Consider the following 17,646-nt stretch of genomic DNA (forward strand, 5'->3'; position numbering starts at 1 on the left):
TGTTTATCTGAGAATGTCTTAATCTCTCCCTCATTTTTGAAAGAAAGTCTCACTGGATATAAAATTCTTGGTTAGCAGTCATTTTCTTCTAGTACTTCAAGCATTTCAACCCACTATCCTCTTGCCTCCACGTTTCTGATGAGAAGTTGGCACCATCTTATCAGCACTCCCTTCAACTTAACACATTGCTTTTCTCTTATAGCTTTCAGTACTCTCCCCTTGTCCTCTGCATTTGAAAGTTTGATCAGTATGTGATGGGGTATATTTTTCTTCAAGTTTATCCTGTGTGGTATTCTATGGGCTTCTCAGATATGTATATTCACATCATTTGTTAAGTATGGGAAGTTTTCTGTCATTATTTCTTTGAATAATCTTTCTGCCCCTTCCTCTCCACTCATTCTGGGGCTCCCATAAAGCATATATCGGTACACTTGAGATGTCCCAGAGGTCTCAGGCAATTTCCACATTTTATAATTCTTTTTCTTTCTGCTCCTCTTCCCGACTCATTTCTATTTGTCTTATCTTTGATTTCACTAATTCTTTCCTCTGCCAGCTCTGATCTCGTATTGAACCCTCCTGGGAATTTTTCAATTCAGTTATTGTGGCCTTTAACTCCAGTACTCCTGTTTGGTTCATTTTTACAATCTCTATCTCTTATTTTGTTGGTTTGTCCAGAGTGATACCCCAATAGATGCCCCGATAAATCCCAGAGTGATTTGAACAGTGAATTTTAAAATATTTGCAAAGTCCCCTTCAGGGAATGGTGAGAAAGGGGGAAAATTCAACCTCCCCAAGTTGAATTCTTGATATTCTCACAAGCAGTGTGGACAACCAAAGCTATAGGCTGAGCCCCAGTCTTGGGGTTTGTTCATATGAAACTTAACCCCACAAAGGATAGGTCAAACCTACTTAAAATTAGGCCTAAGAGTCACCCCCAAAAGAACCTCTTTTGTTGTTCAGATGTGGCCTCTCTCTCCAGCCAACACAACAAGCAAACTCACCACCCTCCCCCTGTCTACGTGGGACATGACTCCCAGGGGTGTGGACCTTTCTGACAACGTGGGACAGAAATCCTAGAATGAGCTGAGACTCAGCATCAAGGAATTGAGAAAACCTTCTCAACCAAAAGGGGGAAGAGTGAAATGAGACAAAATAAAGTGTCAGTGGCTGAGAGATTCCAAACAGGGTCGAGGGGTTATCCTGGGAGGTTATACTTACGCATTAAATAGATATCACCTTGTTAGTCAAGATGTGATGGAGAGGCTGGAGGGAAATGCCTGAAAATGTGGAGCTGTGTTCCAGTAGCCATGTTTCTTGAAGATGATTATATAATGATATAGCTTTCACAATGTGACTGTGTGATTGTGAAAACCTTGTGTCTGATGCTCCTTTTATCTACCTTATCAATAGACAAGTAAAACACAAGGAATACAAATAAATAATAGGGGGAATAAATGTTAAAATAAAGTTAGTTTGAAATGCTAGTGATTAATGAAAGGGAGGGGTAAGGGGTATGGTATGTATAAATTGTTTTCTTTTTATTTCTTTTTCTGAATTGATACAAATGTTCTAAGAAATGATCATGATGATGAATATGCAACTATGTGATGATATTGTGAATTACTGATTATATATGTAGAATGGAATGATCATATGTTAAGAATGTTTGTGTTTCTTTGTTTTCATATTTTTTTAATTTAAAAATTAATAAAAAATATTTTTTAAAAATCTCTATCTCTTTATTGAGATTCTCAAATTGTTCATTCATTGACTTCCTGGTATCCTCTAGTTCTTTCCCTTTATTTTCCTTCATCTCCTTGAGCATATCGAAGATCATTTTTTAACAGTCTTTATCCATGACATGCAGGAGTGAAAGACTCCCTGATAACATGGGAAATGACTCCCAGGGATGAGCCTGGCACTGGCACCGTGGGATCAACAGTGCCTTCCTGACCAAAAGGGGGTAAAGAATTGTAACAAAATCTCAGTGGCTGAGAGACTTCAAAAAGAGTAGAGAGGCTACTCTTATACAAACTTCAGCTAAGATACTGCTATTCATCATTGTTTGCCAAACTCCAATCAAAGCCATCCCTGTCAACCCTAGAAAACATGCAGGGCTTTATTTGAGATTCAACAAAGGTTCCATGAACTATGATTACTTTCTGGAGACCGTGAACCTCCAGATGGGTTCCTAGGCCAGATAAATCCTGAAAGAGGAGCCAGCCTCTCCAGAACATCAACTAGTTCCATCGCCCATCCCGTATTATCGACAGCCCTTTTCAACACGAAAAAGTTAGAATAGGCATTGCCTAAATATCCCTAGAGATTGAGAGAAAGCTCAAAGGAGAAGGTGGAGTTATAACAGAGAAGATAGGATTTTAAAAAAATGAGTATGGCTGCTGATTCATTGTATTGATATTTCTTTTAGCCTCTAGTATTTCGGAGCAGCCAGAAGGAAAAACCTAAAATTATGGAACTGTAACCCACACCAAACTCTGAAATCTGTTCTATAACCAATTGTTATGGTGTACTTTGAAATTTATTACTTTTATATATATGTTATTTTTCACAATTTAACATTTTTTTAATTTAAAAAAGTCTTTGTCCAGTATGTCCATAATTTGTTCTCCTTTGTTGATGTTTTCTGGAATTTTTATCCTCTTTTTTTGGATGGGCCATCATTTCCTGTTTCTTTGTCTTGCAACCTTTTGTTGCACCCTGTACATTTTAATATTATAAAATGTTAACTCTGGGATTTATTCTTGAGGGTTAGGAGCTAATGAAAATAAGCAAATCTAAGCAAACAACACCTTTCACCATCTTTGCAAACTGGCTATGCATCATCGTCTGGTGCTTTCAGTCAAGCATTAAGCCCTCCAACCAGGAAAGTCTGCCCAAGACAAATGCAAAGTGCACAGCCCTCCCCGTCTTTTCTCAGCCTGTGTCTTTTTCTGGGGTGGTGCTTGCTGGGGGGCCTTAGAAGGTCTACTCTTTACAGGAATTTAAATGCCCCCTCTGCTACTCAGGAAACAGACCTTTCTGTCTCCCTCTCCCAGGTGTGCCACTGTTGGGTATTAAAACAGGGAGGGTTATGCCCCAGGCCACCTGCCTCAACTGCTTAACTGCTCCCCCCAACCCCACCCCCAGCTCAACTGCTTTTGCCTAGAGGGAAAATTCTTGGAGGTGGGGACATGCCATAGTGTTTTCCAAGTTGGCAGCAAGGCCACAGACCCACAAAGGGAGCTCCTTGTTGGCTCAAAACTGCCCTTGGGAGGGTTGAGGGAAGGATAAGGAAGGACACCAGGAGTTCTTCCATGGTTCCCCAAAGCTGTGCCTTCTTGACTTGGCCTCTGCACAGCCAAGGATCAAGTGCAGCATCTTTAAGTCCCTTCGGCCACCTTTCTACAGTTGGGAAAATGACCACCTCAGAGCTGGACCCCCAGGAATCCGAAACAGCTCATCAAAAGCAGTGATCAGCAATCAGCCTGCCCCAGTCCTCTGCGGATCTTGGAGGAAGTGGACTTTATGTCCCTCTTTAGCACCAGCAAGCTACGCCATGGACCAGAGCCCAATGATGCCTACTGCAAAAGTCGGGGATGGGGCAGGTCACGGTGGCTCAGCAGGCAAGAATGCTTGCCTGCCATGCCAGAGGACCCGGGTTTGATTCCCGGTGCCCGCCCATGTTAAAAAAAAAAAAAAAAAAAAAAAGTCGGGGATGGGTGCTGGTAACCGCCTCTGCGGAGAGCACAATTTAGTGGTATTTACTGTAATTTACCAGTCTCTTCCTCCTGCCCTTCCCTGGATGCTGTATAGTGCTTTACTGTATTCCGGGGTTTCAAAATAGTTAGTCACATAGTTCTTGATGCTGAACAGTTGATCTAGTGAAGGGACCAATTCCTGGAGATTCCTACTTCCTGGAGCTTCCTACTCCGCCATTTCCCACGATTCTCCAATGCTGGGTTCGTGTACATCTTATTTTTAAAGCCCCCATTCATTCAGTCACATAACCTAGTGGTTAAAAGGCAGAAAGCCTGGGCACAAATCGCGGCTCTGCCATTTACTAGCTGTGTGACCCTGGGCAAGCTGCTTAATCTCTCTGAGCTTCAGTTTCTGACTTTGGAAGATATGGATAACAAAAGCATCTACATACATCCAAGGGCTGTGTGAGGATTAAACGTGACATGGAAAGGACTTGGCTGAGGGCAAGGCATAAATTAGGTATTCAATTATCCTGCCAGCACCTCTTCAGAGTCTACTGTGGGCTGAACAGCGTGCTAAGGTACAGTGATAGAGAATGTAATAAAGAGTTTGACATAGATATGACATCCTCAAAGAGAGGACACGGAATGTAGGAAGCAAGATGATAAATACTATAAAAGGCAATTAAATCGGGGGAAAATTTTGTTGGGGGGATGGGGTGGCAGGAGCAGCAGCATTTCTCGTGCAGTGGTGAACTCACTACAGGCGCTCAAATGTTCACCAGATAAGAGCAGAGAAGGCTTCCTGGAGAAGATGGCATTTGAGCTGAATCAAAATTAAGGACAAGATTTGAACACGAGGACACAGGGGAAGTGAAGGGGAAGGAGGTCTGGCATGTGATGACAGAGGAAGGAGTAGGAAATGATAGGTATGTACCAGCTTGGCTGGAATGCAGAGTGACAGGACATACCCGGGAACGACAGATGAATGAAACAAGATCACAGAAGGGCCTGGATGCCAACTAAGGAATTAACCTTAAACAGGCAATGGAGGGGGGTGGGCGGCGGGTAGACAGGTAAGAAGAGTAATGAGTTCAGAGTGATGAATCCCACAGTACAGAAAAGAACCCATGCTGGAAGAGAAGGCGGTATAGACCAGAAACCTGGTCCCACCTCCTCCAACACAGGACCGCGTACCTAAGTACCTGCAGCTTGGAAGGCACTCAGATCTTTTTTAGGTTAATAAACTTCAGCAAACTTAACTGAGTAGCAGGAATTCAGACAACAAAAGAAATTTAGGGAAGTGGCTTTCATGACAGGCCAGGTAAGAGGCAGTAGGGGGAGGGCGGGGAAGGGTCCCCGGGAGAGGCCAAGCAATGGGCGACGTGGTTTGGGAGAATAAAGAGGGGGCAGGAGAGGGGGACTCAGGCCCCCAGAAACCGGAAACACAGCGGAACGATCCTGAGAGACACAAGCTTCAAAGCTGATTTTGAAGTGGCAGCAAAACCTTCACAAAGGCGTTTTTGGACACCCAGGTGTAAAAATGAGACTAGAGCGCACGAGAGAAAGCACCCCCCAGCTTGCCCCTCTGATTTCCCATCACCTGCTCATCCACTCAGCGTGAGCCACCACCATAAGCCGCGTGGCCTGAGGAGCCAGGGCCAAGAAATCCCCGGCCAGATCCAGGTGGCACAGCGGGTCCCTGCCGGTCGCGGGGTGAGAGCCAGGCTGAGGCGGGGACAGAGCCGGGAGCACACAGCAAGGCGCCTGCCAAACTCAGTTTTGATTCAGCACTTAACAAGAGAATGGAACAAACAGCACCTTTGTTGTATAGTGAGTAAGAAACTGCTTTGCTATTAGTTTCATTGTTTTGTTTTAAAGCCTCAACCTTTCCTGTGTGGGTTGAGAACAATTTGGATTTGAAGGCTGGTCACTAACACCCACAGGGTATTAGTTGATAGAGGTTTTTTCTTCTCCTGACTCCCTCAGTACCCACCGGCTCCTCCTCTCCCACTAAAGCAGGAATCTTAACTGACTTGTGTACTCACCCTGCAAGGAGCAAGGAGTAGGAAGGTCTTCTTTCTTCCAGACCCCAGCACAGCCCCTCCAGCCCCCAGGCAAGCAAGCCCTGGCTGCCTGAGCTAGACCCGAGGCTCTCAGATCTCTGAAGGGGATGCCTTCTTCACCCAGCTGAGACCCATCCATCAACCAGCCCAGGGCCTGGTTGCCCAAGGTTGCGCCCGCCTCCCGGGTGTTTACCGCCATGCTATGGACTGCCGGGCCCTAGACCACTCAGACTCAGAAGATGGAGTGGAGGCCAGCCACTGCTCCCACGCCAGAGGCAGGTCATGGGCATGGATGGAGGAGGGCCACAGGAAGGTGGGCACCCCATGACCAGCAGGTGCCCGCCCCGCTATCGAGGGCACTGCCCTCTCCCAGCCCCTACTCTTTCAGGGCGAGAAAGTTAGGCAAGGGGGCACCTCTGAGAGTCTATTCCACGGTCAGTGCCCACGTGCAACTCAGTGCAAATCATCCGAAGCATGATACCTAAGGAGGAAAACGTCCAGGCGGGCGGAAGCCTGGCTGGCTGGCCTACCGCCCAGCACCCACCCCGCTGCCGTACCTCTCCAGCCATAGCTGCAGCTACAGCTCCTGTCGTGTCCCACCTCGTCATCTCAGGTGATGGAAACCCAAGCTTATCCCTTCTGTCACCCCAACTAGCTGTTGCTGATTTGAACCCAGGTACTTGGTGGTCCACACAGAGCTAGGGAGTAGAGACCACTGGCATCTCAGCCTTTGAGATGGTCACGGACCCTGTTTCTGCTACTTCTCACATAGAACTGAACTATTTATTGGGCTGCTTATGCACGTGCTCTAAAGAGACATCTAGAGATCCAAAACCCTATTAACTGTTACCCTCAATTTACAGATGAGGAAAATAAACATGGAGACAATAGACAACTTGTCCAAGGTAACACACCTAAGCAAATACAGGGGCTGGAATTTCAACCCAAGCCTGTGGGACCCCAGAGCCATCCATAAGAAAAGTGCAGAATAAATATTGTTCCAAACACATCTATTGTCCAAACAAACACAAACATGTGATTAAGAACTTGCAATAAATACTGAAAAGATCAACAGAATATTTCATAAAGTACATACAGTCAAATTCACCTCAGAGGTTCGATTAGTTAAAACATGAAATAACTTAGAGACAGACATTAAGGAAAACTGGGACTTTCAGGGTACCAGGTACCTTCTCTGCTGGCAGTACGACCAATTTAGAACAGGATTAAACCAGGAACCCCCGGGGAGCACAGAAGTTAAGTGAACAGGCCGTACAATTAGACCTGAATGTGAGTCCTGCCCCCTGTACTTGCAAGCACCACGTAACCTCCAGCAAGCTACTGAAGTTCTGCTGGCTAACGTGCAAATACTACTACCTCCCTCAAGAGTGTCTGGTGATTTGGTCAGTGAGATAATCCACGCAAACACATGGCAGTTCCTGGGACACAGAAAGTCCTCAAAGGGCAGCTACTATTCTTTGCTCCAACGCTGCCACTATTCCTGGGCAAGTCATTCCGGATGAGCCTCAGTGTCCTCATCTGCAAAAAAACAAGGCTCTTTCCAGCTCTGAAAAAGTCTGTGATTCATGCACACTCAATAGTCTGGGTGGGTCTGAGCTCTGACCAGACACATGTGCAGCCTCAAAGAGGCCACTAAGTCAATCATTATGGTCCTCATTCCTGTGTGAAGCAGGAAGCTTGTGTCAATCACCCCTTCCCACTGGCCTCAGTTTCCCTCCCTTCCCACATGTAGTCATAAAGCAAGGACAGGTGTGCAACATGCTTGGCATTCTACCAAAGGTTTGCACACATTCAAAAATGTGTCAACCTGCTCAGCAATCAAGAATAGCCTGATCTGCTGAATTCCCCAGGCTGACCACACAGCAGCCAGGCTCGGTTTCCTTCAATTCCCTGGTCTTCTTGCCTGCTCGTCTGGAGACCATCTGACTAAAAACAAGCAGAAGATATATTCTCTGCCCATTTCTTATATTTTTAACAGAACAAAACTCTCTCCTTAGGATATCATTAAAAATCTTTTAATAACTATTTTTTGATAGCTAAATCATCTTCAGGGTTTATAGACAAAAATACAAATTTTGGGCGGGCCACGGTGGCTCAGCAGGCAATAATATTCACCTGCCATGCCAGAGGACCCGGGTTCGATTCCCGGTGCCTGCCCATGTGAAAAATAATAATAATAAAATACAAATTTCCACAGTAAAACCTAAAATTGCATATGTGTGTTGTTTCCCTTGATGTAATGAGGTTGTTATAAAATTAACAACATAAGCATCAGATTAAGGTGCTACCTGAGTGTCTGAGGAGTGGGGTGCAGGGGCTCCCTGAAGGCAGAGGCCAGGGTGGGGGCAGAGAGGGGTGGCTGGCCAATTTGCTGGCCTAGATTGAGAATGAGTTTCTCCATCTCTCCAGCCTGAAGCACACAGGGGCCTAAGCTCTTAAAGGAGAGGGAGGTTTGGGGGGTAGGAGGGGGTGGTGATCATTTCAACTTATCTAATCTACAAAATAAGATATGTTCAGAGAAGCCTAACTTTCATCCTTGTCCCCTTCCCCCTCATCATGATAAAAATCTTAACTATTTTGATATAAATATGTCACGCACACACACGTGTTCATCTCCCCCTCCCTTTGGATAAAAAGTCACATACTAGACACACTGTTGCCGACTCGTGCTGTCCACATGAGATGGAGATGTTCCATATCTGCATTGCCCAATACGGCAGCCACTAGCCACTGACGCGACTGAGGATTTGAAATGTAGCTACTGCAACTAAGAAACAGAATTTTAAATCTTGCATAATTTGAATTACTATAAATTTAAACAGCTCTCTGTGTCTAACAGCTACTGCATTAGTCCATGCAATTATAAACAACAGAATTAAGAGCTGCTCCTCATTCCTTTTCAGAGCTGCAGAGTCCACCATTGCGTAGACGGACTCGTTTACTCACTGATCCTCTACCAATTGAAACTTGAGCTGTTTCTGGGCATTTCCTATTACACGACAAATAGCCCCATGTCCATTCATGTTGTTGCCCGCCTACCTTTGGGAGAGATTCAAAGTAAACTCTGAAGGGAAAACGCAACTGAATGTTGACAGATATAGTCAAATTCCCCTCAAGAGAAAGATATCATTTGCATCAGGATTTTAAAAAGTCCACTATAAAAGCTTTATTATTCTTTTTAAAGAACTTATCCTACCCTCATAAAAGGAATAGTCCTGCAGCTTCCTGTCTGATAGATCTCGGTGAACAGAATAAAGAAATTATTCCAAAATCCTTAACCTGACACAGGAAGCCACAAGGAAGGGATAACTGTCACAGGTCAGCTGATGGGGAACACCCTGTAAATGTGCATTTGTGACACCCTCTAGGCCACTGTGTACCCCAGGGGGCCTCTGGCAAAGTCAGAAGACGTTTTTGTCTGTCACGAGCCTGGAGGAGCGTGGGGGGAGTTGTCCTTCCACACCCTACAATGCACAGGACAGCCCCCCAGGACAGAGAATTATCCAGTCCGGAACTGTAAGCGGGGTGGAAGCTGAGAGCCTGCTCAGGGAGGGCACTGCCACTCGGGAGTGGGGGTGATCCCGCCGCACAACGGTCTGTGGTTGTGGCTCAGAGGAGAGCTGAGCAATCGCAGGAGCCTTAAATCGGATCAATCCACACACACTGCAGGGGCCGTGACAGATTCCCCAGCTGCCCCTCCTCCCGCAGGCCTCCTCGCTTCAGGCCATCAAAAGGATGCCCCAGGGTGAGGGCACAACAAAAGAGCCTCTTTAGAACAGCAGCACACAGGGAAAGGGCAGCTGGAGAGAACGAGGGCTCTTAGGTAGGATGAGCTTTGCCAGCAAAAGCCGGACAGTCACACCAATAGCACATGACCCGGCAAGGCCATGGGGACTTCTGTGCAGGGTCCCCAACTCCCCACAGCCCGGCCAAACCCTGATGCACATGGCAACAGAGACAAAGAACTGAAGAATTAATCAACAGACATATCAGTGGAGAGCTACATTCTGGAGTCAGTGTGTAAGGAGAAAACTTGCGTGGCTCAAAAATTATCCTAAGAATTCCCGAGGAAGCAAACACACCGGCTCTCAAAAAGTCCAAGCAGTCAGTATTTCTTCCACCTTCAAAAAGACTCCAATGAGCACCAGATAAGCAAGCGGCCAGCTTGCGCTGAGAAGCTGCGCTTAATAAGTTGTGTTTTTTAAATGCTGCACCTCACTCAGTGTGATGGGACACCCCCACCGTGAAAGGTAGAGGTGGGGTCGAGCCCAGCTCTGGCCCACACTGACCACCTGACCTACAGCAAGTTCCTTCACCCCTGTAAGCCTGGTTTCTTCCTAACTGCAGCCTCGTCCTAGGGTTGGGAGGGTTAAAGCAGATAACCCAGGTGAAAGGGCTTAGCGCAGAAAAGGCCCCGTTGGAAGTCATCACACCATCAAGTGCTCTGGCCAGCGGCCCAGGTGCAGAGCGGCCTCTCCTCTCAGCCCAGCAGCAGCCCGGCCCGCAGCTTCAGGTGGCCGTGGACACCTCGCAGCCGCTGAGGAAGCACGTTTGCTTAGAGCACGCGGCCAGGCAGACATCATCACTCCTGCGTACGCAACACATGCCTCTACCCAGAGGCTGCCCTTGACCAGCCCCTCTCTCCACCTGTAAGTCCCTGTCCCCGTGAGGATGAGCTCCCTGACGTCAGAGGCAGAGCGCAGCAGTGAACAGGGGGTAAGAGAGTCTGTGCCTCAGTTCAAGTCCTGGGCTCCTCATTCCCAGCCGTGTGACCTCGGGCCTCAGTTCCAGCATCTATAAAATGGAGGCACTAACTGCACCTGCCTCAGGTTATATGGATTACAGTAACTGGGAGAGAGAAAGCATTGTTATATATATATATTTTAATTATAAAAGAGATGGCCTCTGGGACCTTAAATTCTGTTTGTATCCAACTCATCTCACTACCCAAGTCTCCTTCCTGTATACCCAACTTAGTAGCACTGCTGTCCATCTAAGCTAAAAAAATTCTCAGTTCTTCCTAAACCTGAGTCTCTCTCTGAGTCCGTTTAATCACCAGTTCCTGTCAATTGTCTAAAACTCTCCCTGCGGCCCTCTCGCCCCAGTCACGGCCTTAACCCAGACCCTCTTCTTGCACATTCCTATGGCCTCCATGTTACAAGTGTTCCCCATACCAGTCACAGCCCTCTCAAACCCATCCTCCCTCACGCTCCCGCCAGAACGACTCAGGAACGCAGTCTCATCGTGCTCCTTTCCTCCCTCTGAACCTGCAGTAGCTCAATCACGGAGAGAATCGGGTCCAAACTTCCATGCAAGGCCCTGACAACCGAGCTCCCGTCTTCCCCTCAGCCTCCTGCTACCACTTTCTGCTCCCGCTGTGGGGAACGTGGCTGGCCCCAAACGTGCCAGGCCCTCCATGCTGTGCACTGGTCTCCGTTCTGGACCCAGCTCCAAGGTGACCACCGCTGCTGAGGCTTTCTTCCTTCAGCCCCCTCCCTCTAGAGATCCTGCAGCCACCTCCCTCATGGCTTCCCACAGGCAGGCAGGTTCTCAAGTGCAGGCAAGGACCCTGCCCCAGGCCCTGGCACGGTGCCTGATGTGGAGGAGGCGGTGAATGAGCAAGTAATTTTGGCAGATGGCACATGCACTGAAAATACTCATTGGATTTCAAGGTAATTGTGGTAGACTGAATGATGAACCCCAACAAACACATGTTCTTAACCTCAATCCTTATCCCTTTGGGTGTGAACCCATTTAAGCAGGACCTTTAGAAGATGTTTTAGTTAAGGTGTGGCCAACTGAACAAGGGTGGGTCTTAATCCAGATCACTGGACGCTTTACAACAGAACCCAGAAGTCACAGAAGCTAGAAAGGAGAGGATGTTGCCATGTGACAGGAGGCAAAGACGAAAGCCAGAGAAACCCAAAGATTGCTGGCAGCCAGCACCAGAATGCCAGAGATTTGGGGCAGAAAGCAAGTATTACTAATATCTTGACTTGGGATTTGTAGCCTCAAAACCATGAGCCAATAAATTCCTGTTGTTTAAGCCAAAACTACCTCGTGGTATTTGTGACATAGCTCTGGCAAACTAAGACAGTAACTTACCACCTTTCTCAGCTAAAATTACCCAGGTTCCAAATGCAGACTGTCGGAGAGTTGAGTACACAACTGGACTAGGGCCACCGGACAGAGGGGCAAGTCATGGGGCAGGTTTTTACCCAGGAATGGAAAGGTCGCAGTGTGTATTACAGAATGCCCACAGCATGAGGGAGGATCTGAGCTCCAGCCTCAATCCCCTTCTAAGGCCAGCACACGAAGTTCCAGAATGGTTCTCCCAGGAGCCTCTAGCTCCAGGGCCCCTTCACTACCAACAAAACAGGGGGCTGGGCCAGAGGTTAGAGTAACCCACCTCTCTCTCTGCCCTGAAGACCCATTCAACACTCTTCTCAAATTTCAAGTGCTCAAGTTCCCCAATTAAAGGTAAGCTTTGGGAATGCACATGTACGCCACAATTCTGCCTTTTTCCATCTTTTTAATGAGCCAGTAAGTAAGGTGTCTATTGCATCAAAAGGGCCTTCAGCACACTCAACAAACCACAAGGCTGGCACTAGCTCACTCCATCCACTACAACTTCTGACTCCACCAACAGGTAACGAACCCTGGTGCAAGTCGGGGCTGGTTCCATAAGACAAGCTGCACAGATGGTTTAACCTGGTGAGCACACTCAGATCCCAGCCCTACCAAGGCTTGCCACGGCCTTGGCACAGGCAGACATCTAGCCAGGGAGCTGCGCAGACCAGTCAGCAAGCAATGTAGCAGCTGACCATGGCCTTGGACTGAGGAGGGGGCCTGCTGTCACCCCCACCTACCCCACTCATCTCATGCACTCCGGTCTTCCTCCCAGATTCCCAGGTGCCCAGCACCCTGCTGCAGCCTCATCCTAGCTGGCAGATAAGTATGATACCTCCCCCCTCAACACACCCCAATACCATACCAAGCTGAGTGATACAACAGGACCAGTCCCCACTGAATAGTGAGGCCCACCCAAAGCAGGGTGTCTACACTCTTCAGACTGGGGCAGCCACACCCCATCCATCCCCCCGAGGTCTGTAGCAGGTGGGAAAAGAACAGGGCTCTCCGCCTTGCCACTTTCCTATTTGTTTGCTTTCTACGATATAAGGCAAGCAGATTCGACTAGCAATTGATTCCTAATGCCTCACCATTGTTTCTGGGGACAGTTACCCTTCCAGAACCTTTCCCTAGGTAATGAACTCCTGTAGGTGGGATCAACCCTGAAAGTTGGCTGACAACCAGAAAAATCGGCGGGCTGACTGGAACTGAAATCTGGAGCTGTGAGCATTTCTGGCCCCTCCTCCAGGCCAGATGGTGCTGGCAGTTGGTGCCTGAGGAGAGGAACACCGGTTGGGGAAGGCGAGGGCGGTGCCGCCGCCAGGCCCAATTCGCATCCCTGGGGAACGAGGCGCCTCCCTTTCCCCGCTGCCACACGGAGCGGCCCGGGAATCTGGGATCCGGGGGGATCACACGCAAGTGGGGAAATCGAGGACTACGGGATCACCCGACCCACGATTAGGGTAGGGTGCAGAGGACGTCGTGGGGCTCGGCCAGCACTCCCAACACATCTCCCTTTCCCATTACTGGGGAAGGTCTCCAGTCCGTCCCGGGGCCCAGAAGGACCCGAGGGGCCTGGCCGGACCAGGCCGCTCACCTCTCGCGCCGAGCGGAGCTGCTGTCGTAGGGCGTCCTTGCAGCCATAGGGGCCGCCGGCGCCGATGCCGCGGGGCTGAAAGTGCGCCTCGACCCGAGTGGCGCCGCGGTAGGCGCCCTGGTAGAAACTGGGCCAGCCGAGCTCCAGCAGCGGCGGCTCCAGGTCCGACTGCTCCGGGAAGTACGTGCCGGACGAACAGTCGTGCGACGAGCCGAAGGAGTCCTCGCCCCCCGCCGCCGCGCCCTGCTCTCCTGGCCGCTCGACCGAGCGCAGGATGGCGTGCACCTCGTCCGGGTTCAGAAAGCGGCCCAGGCACTCGCGACGCAGGAAAGCCGCGAAGGCGTCGGGGCCGCCGGCCACCAGCTCCTCCAGCGCCAGGCGCTGCGCCTCGCTGTACAGCTCGGCCGGGTTGGGCGGCCCGCACGGCGACAGGCAGGCGGCGGGCACCTCGTCCAGGATGTCCAGCAGCATCGCCATAGCGGCGCTCCGAGGGGACCACGCTCCACAAGTTGGAGCAGCGCACGTCCGCTTTTATACGCAGCTTTGAATCAAACTGGCCCGCGCCATTGGCGGCGTGGCCCCGCCCTGGCTTTCCCATTGGCTGCGCGGAGTTGGGGCTGGGCATGCGCCGCCACGGCCCCGCCCCTCGAGGTGCGCCCGGTCGGACCCCGCACCTCTGCATTGGCTACGAGTAGCTGCCACCCCTGCGCTTGTGGCCCGGTTGCTACGCGGGATTTAAATTCGGAAATTGTACATCACCGCGGACCCAGCGGCTCCTACTGGCTTCGCGGGTAGCAGCGCGCATCGCGGGGAGCCAGAGAGAAGGAAGGGTGGAGCCGAGGGGGCCTGGGCGGCAACGAGGGGCGCGAAGACTTCCCTGAGGCCCAAGGACTCGGTCCCCGGCCGCCCCAGCGCGCCCCCTGCCGGCCGCCCCGCAGCCCGGGTCTCCCCGCCCGCGCAGTCAGCTGTCGGCGGGGTGTCTGGGCACGCCGAGGCGCTGCTGCTCCTAGGCCCTCAGAGCTTGCGTGTGACCCACCATGTTGCTCTTGTCCCTTCAGTTGATCATTTATTTATTCGTTCAGAAAAAAGATTGGTCTGGCATAGTACCCATTCCTTTGATTACACCCTCACGTACCTTGTTGGCAAAACCCCAAGCCTGGTCGAGCCCCGCGCTGTGCTTACTTGCCACCTGCACCCGGGCAGCCAGACATTGCCGCACGAAACACAACTGCATTGGAAATTCACGATCCCAAGTGGGCCCTGGAGGCTGCCTGCTAGCCTCCGTTTTCCTCTTCGTTAACTTGGTTCCTCTCCTCCTTCGCACAGGAGCTCCTGCTCCCTGTTTTCCCCAGAAAGTACAAACAGAAGAGAACGGCCACACGCCCCGCCACATATACCTCCCTGTCTGCACCTCCGCCCCCATACTCCTCCCTTGTCACCACCGATGAACTGCTCTCGAGCCCAGGGTCAATCCTTATCCTAGGCACTAGCTTCCAGCCTCTCTGCTACTAACCCATCAGTCTTGCGATTCTCTCCTCTCTCGTGGATCACCAGTGTCCCTCCTTTACTGGCTCATTTCTATCAGCATGCAAACATGCTGAACTATTTTTCATCTTTAAACAACCCTCCTTGTTGTTGAGGGTTAAACAACCTACCTTCCTCTAGAGGTATCTCCCCATTTCCCTGCTCACTTTCACAGCATAAAACTTTAAGAGTTGTCTACATTTGCTGTCTTCAATTTCCCCCCAGTTCTTTCTTAAACTCTCTACAGTCAGCCTATACTCTCAATCACCCTAAACCAAAATTTCTTGTGAAGCTCACCAGTGAGCTCCACGTTGCTAAATCCAATAGTCAATTTGCAGGCCTCATCTTCCTTACGTAAATGAGAGAACATAGGGGAAACTGTAAAGTGCTTTCTATGTGAGAGGTTACCATTTATTACTTAGCAGCCAATAAACTTTTTAAATGAATGAATGTCAGCTGCTGCTAAGACACATCTCCTTCTCTCTCCATCCCCAGCCTGTGTATAAGTTTTTAAAACCCCAGAGTGGGCCCTTCTGTGTGGGCTGCTCAGGCTTCCAGCATCCAGAAGGCTACAAGAGGGCACCATTTCCCTCCTCCCCCAAGACACCAGTAACCTTCTGCTCTTGACAGGGGCTGTGGGCTGGGGCTCTGCAACCACATAGCTAGTCTACGCTTCTATTGCCTCAGGCATAAAATAAGAATAACCTGGATCTTGCCTGCTCTACTGTAGCAAGATGAGGTACTATGCAGTAGTTTACTTCTCTGCTATAAGCCGTATGGGAAGGGCAGGGGGGACAGGACAAGTCAGTGCACTCCAAGAAGGAAACAGAGAAGAGGGTCACCCCAGCTCCATCTAAATATGTCATGAGGCAAACATTTGAGAAGTTGGGGTGTCTATAGGAGTTGTTACCTGGCCCCACATTAACTCCAAGGGGAATATTTGACAAAGTGAAGGTCATTCCCAACCATAGACCTTTTCTTGAATTCATCAGGTTCCACCGTCTCCCAGCCTAGCAAGACATCCGCTCCAGGTCTGAGTCCCCGGAGTCCCCTTTCATCTTCTGGAGGAGCCCTTTGTGTTGGGGGACAGGAACTGGGAGCCCTCACCCACCCTCTGTCTCAGGTACCTCCCCTTTGAGTTCAGGTCAACGCAGTCCAAGTGAGCTCACAATGACCACAGTCACATTCGCAGGTGTTATTAAAAGGAATTTAATAATCTTAATTAAAAACTCTTAACAGCGAATTCGTCACAGGCCTTGGCAGCTGGAGGCTGCCCCGGGGACAAGCCCCTCTGGGATGTGGCTGAACCACGGTCTCGGACACGAGGCTCGCCACTGCCGCGCGGCGAGGAGCTACCCCGAAGTTACTTCAATACAATATCAAAGATCCGCGAGGAGTTTTTTAAAAAAGTTTTTAAATATATTAGACTCTCTTGATTGCCATTTTTTACACAAAGCTGCTGATACAGTATACAGAGTTTTATCTTTTTTTTTTTTTCACATAAAATACATTTTTGTTAAGTGTTCTCTGTACATCAGTGGCTTCTGGTCTGGTGAGTTATTGCGGAGGGCTGGGGGTCTGCAGACTTTTCCTGGGTGTGCAGAGCCAGGCCCCCCCGCTATGGCACTTGCAGTGCCCGTGGGAAGCAGGCCCTCTGGCCAGCAAGAGACTCCTGTTGAGGAGGGGGCCACAGCTTCTGGCAAGGAGGGGGGTCACTTCTGTGGAGTCATCCACTGACCACGGGCCCCTTTTTTCTTCTGAGCCCTGGGAGGGGAGAGGCTGCCCTCATGCTAGGAATAGCAGGAGTTAATGCAAGTCCTTCTGGGCATCTTGTAAGGAGCACCCTTTTGGAAAGTACCCAGGGATCCTGCTCTGGGAAAGCAGGTGGGAGAGAGTGCTCAAGATCAAAAGGTAGCCGACACCAGTAACCAAGATGATCTCATGTTATTACAAAGCTAGAAAATGAGGGTGGGGAAGAGGGCACACCCTTGTTTACTTTTCTAAGCCCCTTGAAGTTGATTAAATGGTGCAGAACAGTTCTATGAGTGCTGCACATGTGATGGACAACCCTGAAGTCCTCAGCAGAGCTGGGCCTAGGGTTCAGTTCAGCTTCCTTGAGCTAGTGGCCAGAAACTTACAATCTGCTGTCAGTCACCAATTTTCAATTGTTTGGGGCATAGGGTAGGAGCAGGAGCCAGAGCACACCAGTCGCTCCAGGTGCGCAATGTGGCACCTGGTTCAGAAGCGGCCTCCTTTAATCTGCCAGGATTTGCCACCAGACCTGGGTCAGCAGGAGCTGGGCATCTGGTCAACCCTGCCAGCCTTCTCCCAGTTCCCTGAGCCACACCTGGCAGGGAGAGAGGCTGATCCAAGAGGAAAAGCTCCAATGCTTAAAAGTGAAGCCCGTTTAACTTCCCAGTTTCTGAGGGACTGAGGAGTGACTAAATAAAACTAGCAAGAGACAAAGGCTTTAAGAACCTGAGATGCATTTGGCAGCAAAGTCCAGCTTCCTGATTCATCCAAATGCCGACCTCACACCCTATCAGGCCATTTCCCCAAAGATGCTGGCCATCCCAAGGTGGACATGGGATGGTGTCTTACCTGGAACCCA

At 49.7% G+C, this 17,646-nt stretch overlaps 1 protein-coding gene across 1 annotated transcript in view; it reads right to left on the bottom strand.

Moving 5' to 3' along the window:
• Positions 1 to 14,041, bottom strand: part of FAM83D (family with sequence similarity 83 member D) — a 32,387-nt gene extending 18,346 nt beyond the window's left edge. Inside the window, exon 1 of the mRNA XM_077168691.1 lies at positions 13,512 to 14,041. Within this exon, the coding sequence (XP_077024806.1) occupies positions 13,512 to 13,988 (477 nt within the window). The 5' untranslated portion in view covers positions 13,989 to 14,041. The remainder of the gene's footprint in view (positions 1 to 13,511) is intronic.
• Between the last annotated feature and the right edge of the window lie 3,605 nt (positions 14,042 to 17,646).

Source organism: Tamandua tetradactyla, chromosome 1, assembly GCF_023851605.1.
Source record: "Tamandua tetradactyla isolate mTamTet1 chromosome 1, mTamTet1.pri, whole genome shotgun sequence".
Classification (NCBI taxonomy): Eukaryota; Metazoa; Chordata; class Mammalia; order Pilosa; family Myrmecophagidae; genus Tamandua; species Tamandua tetradactyla.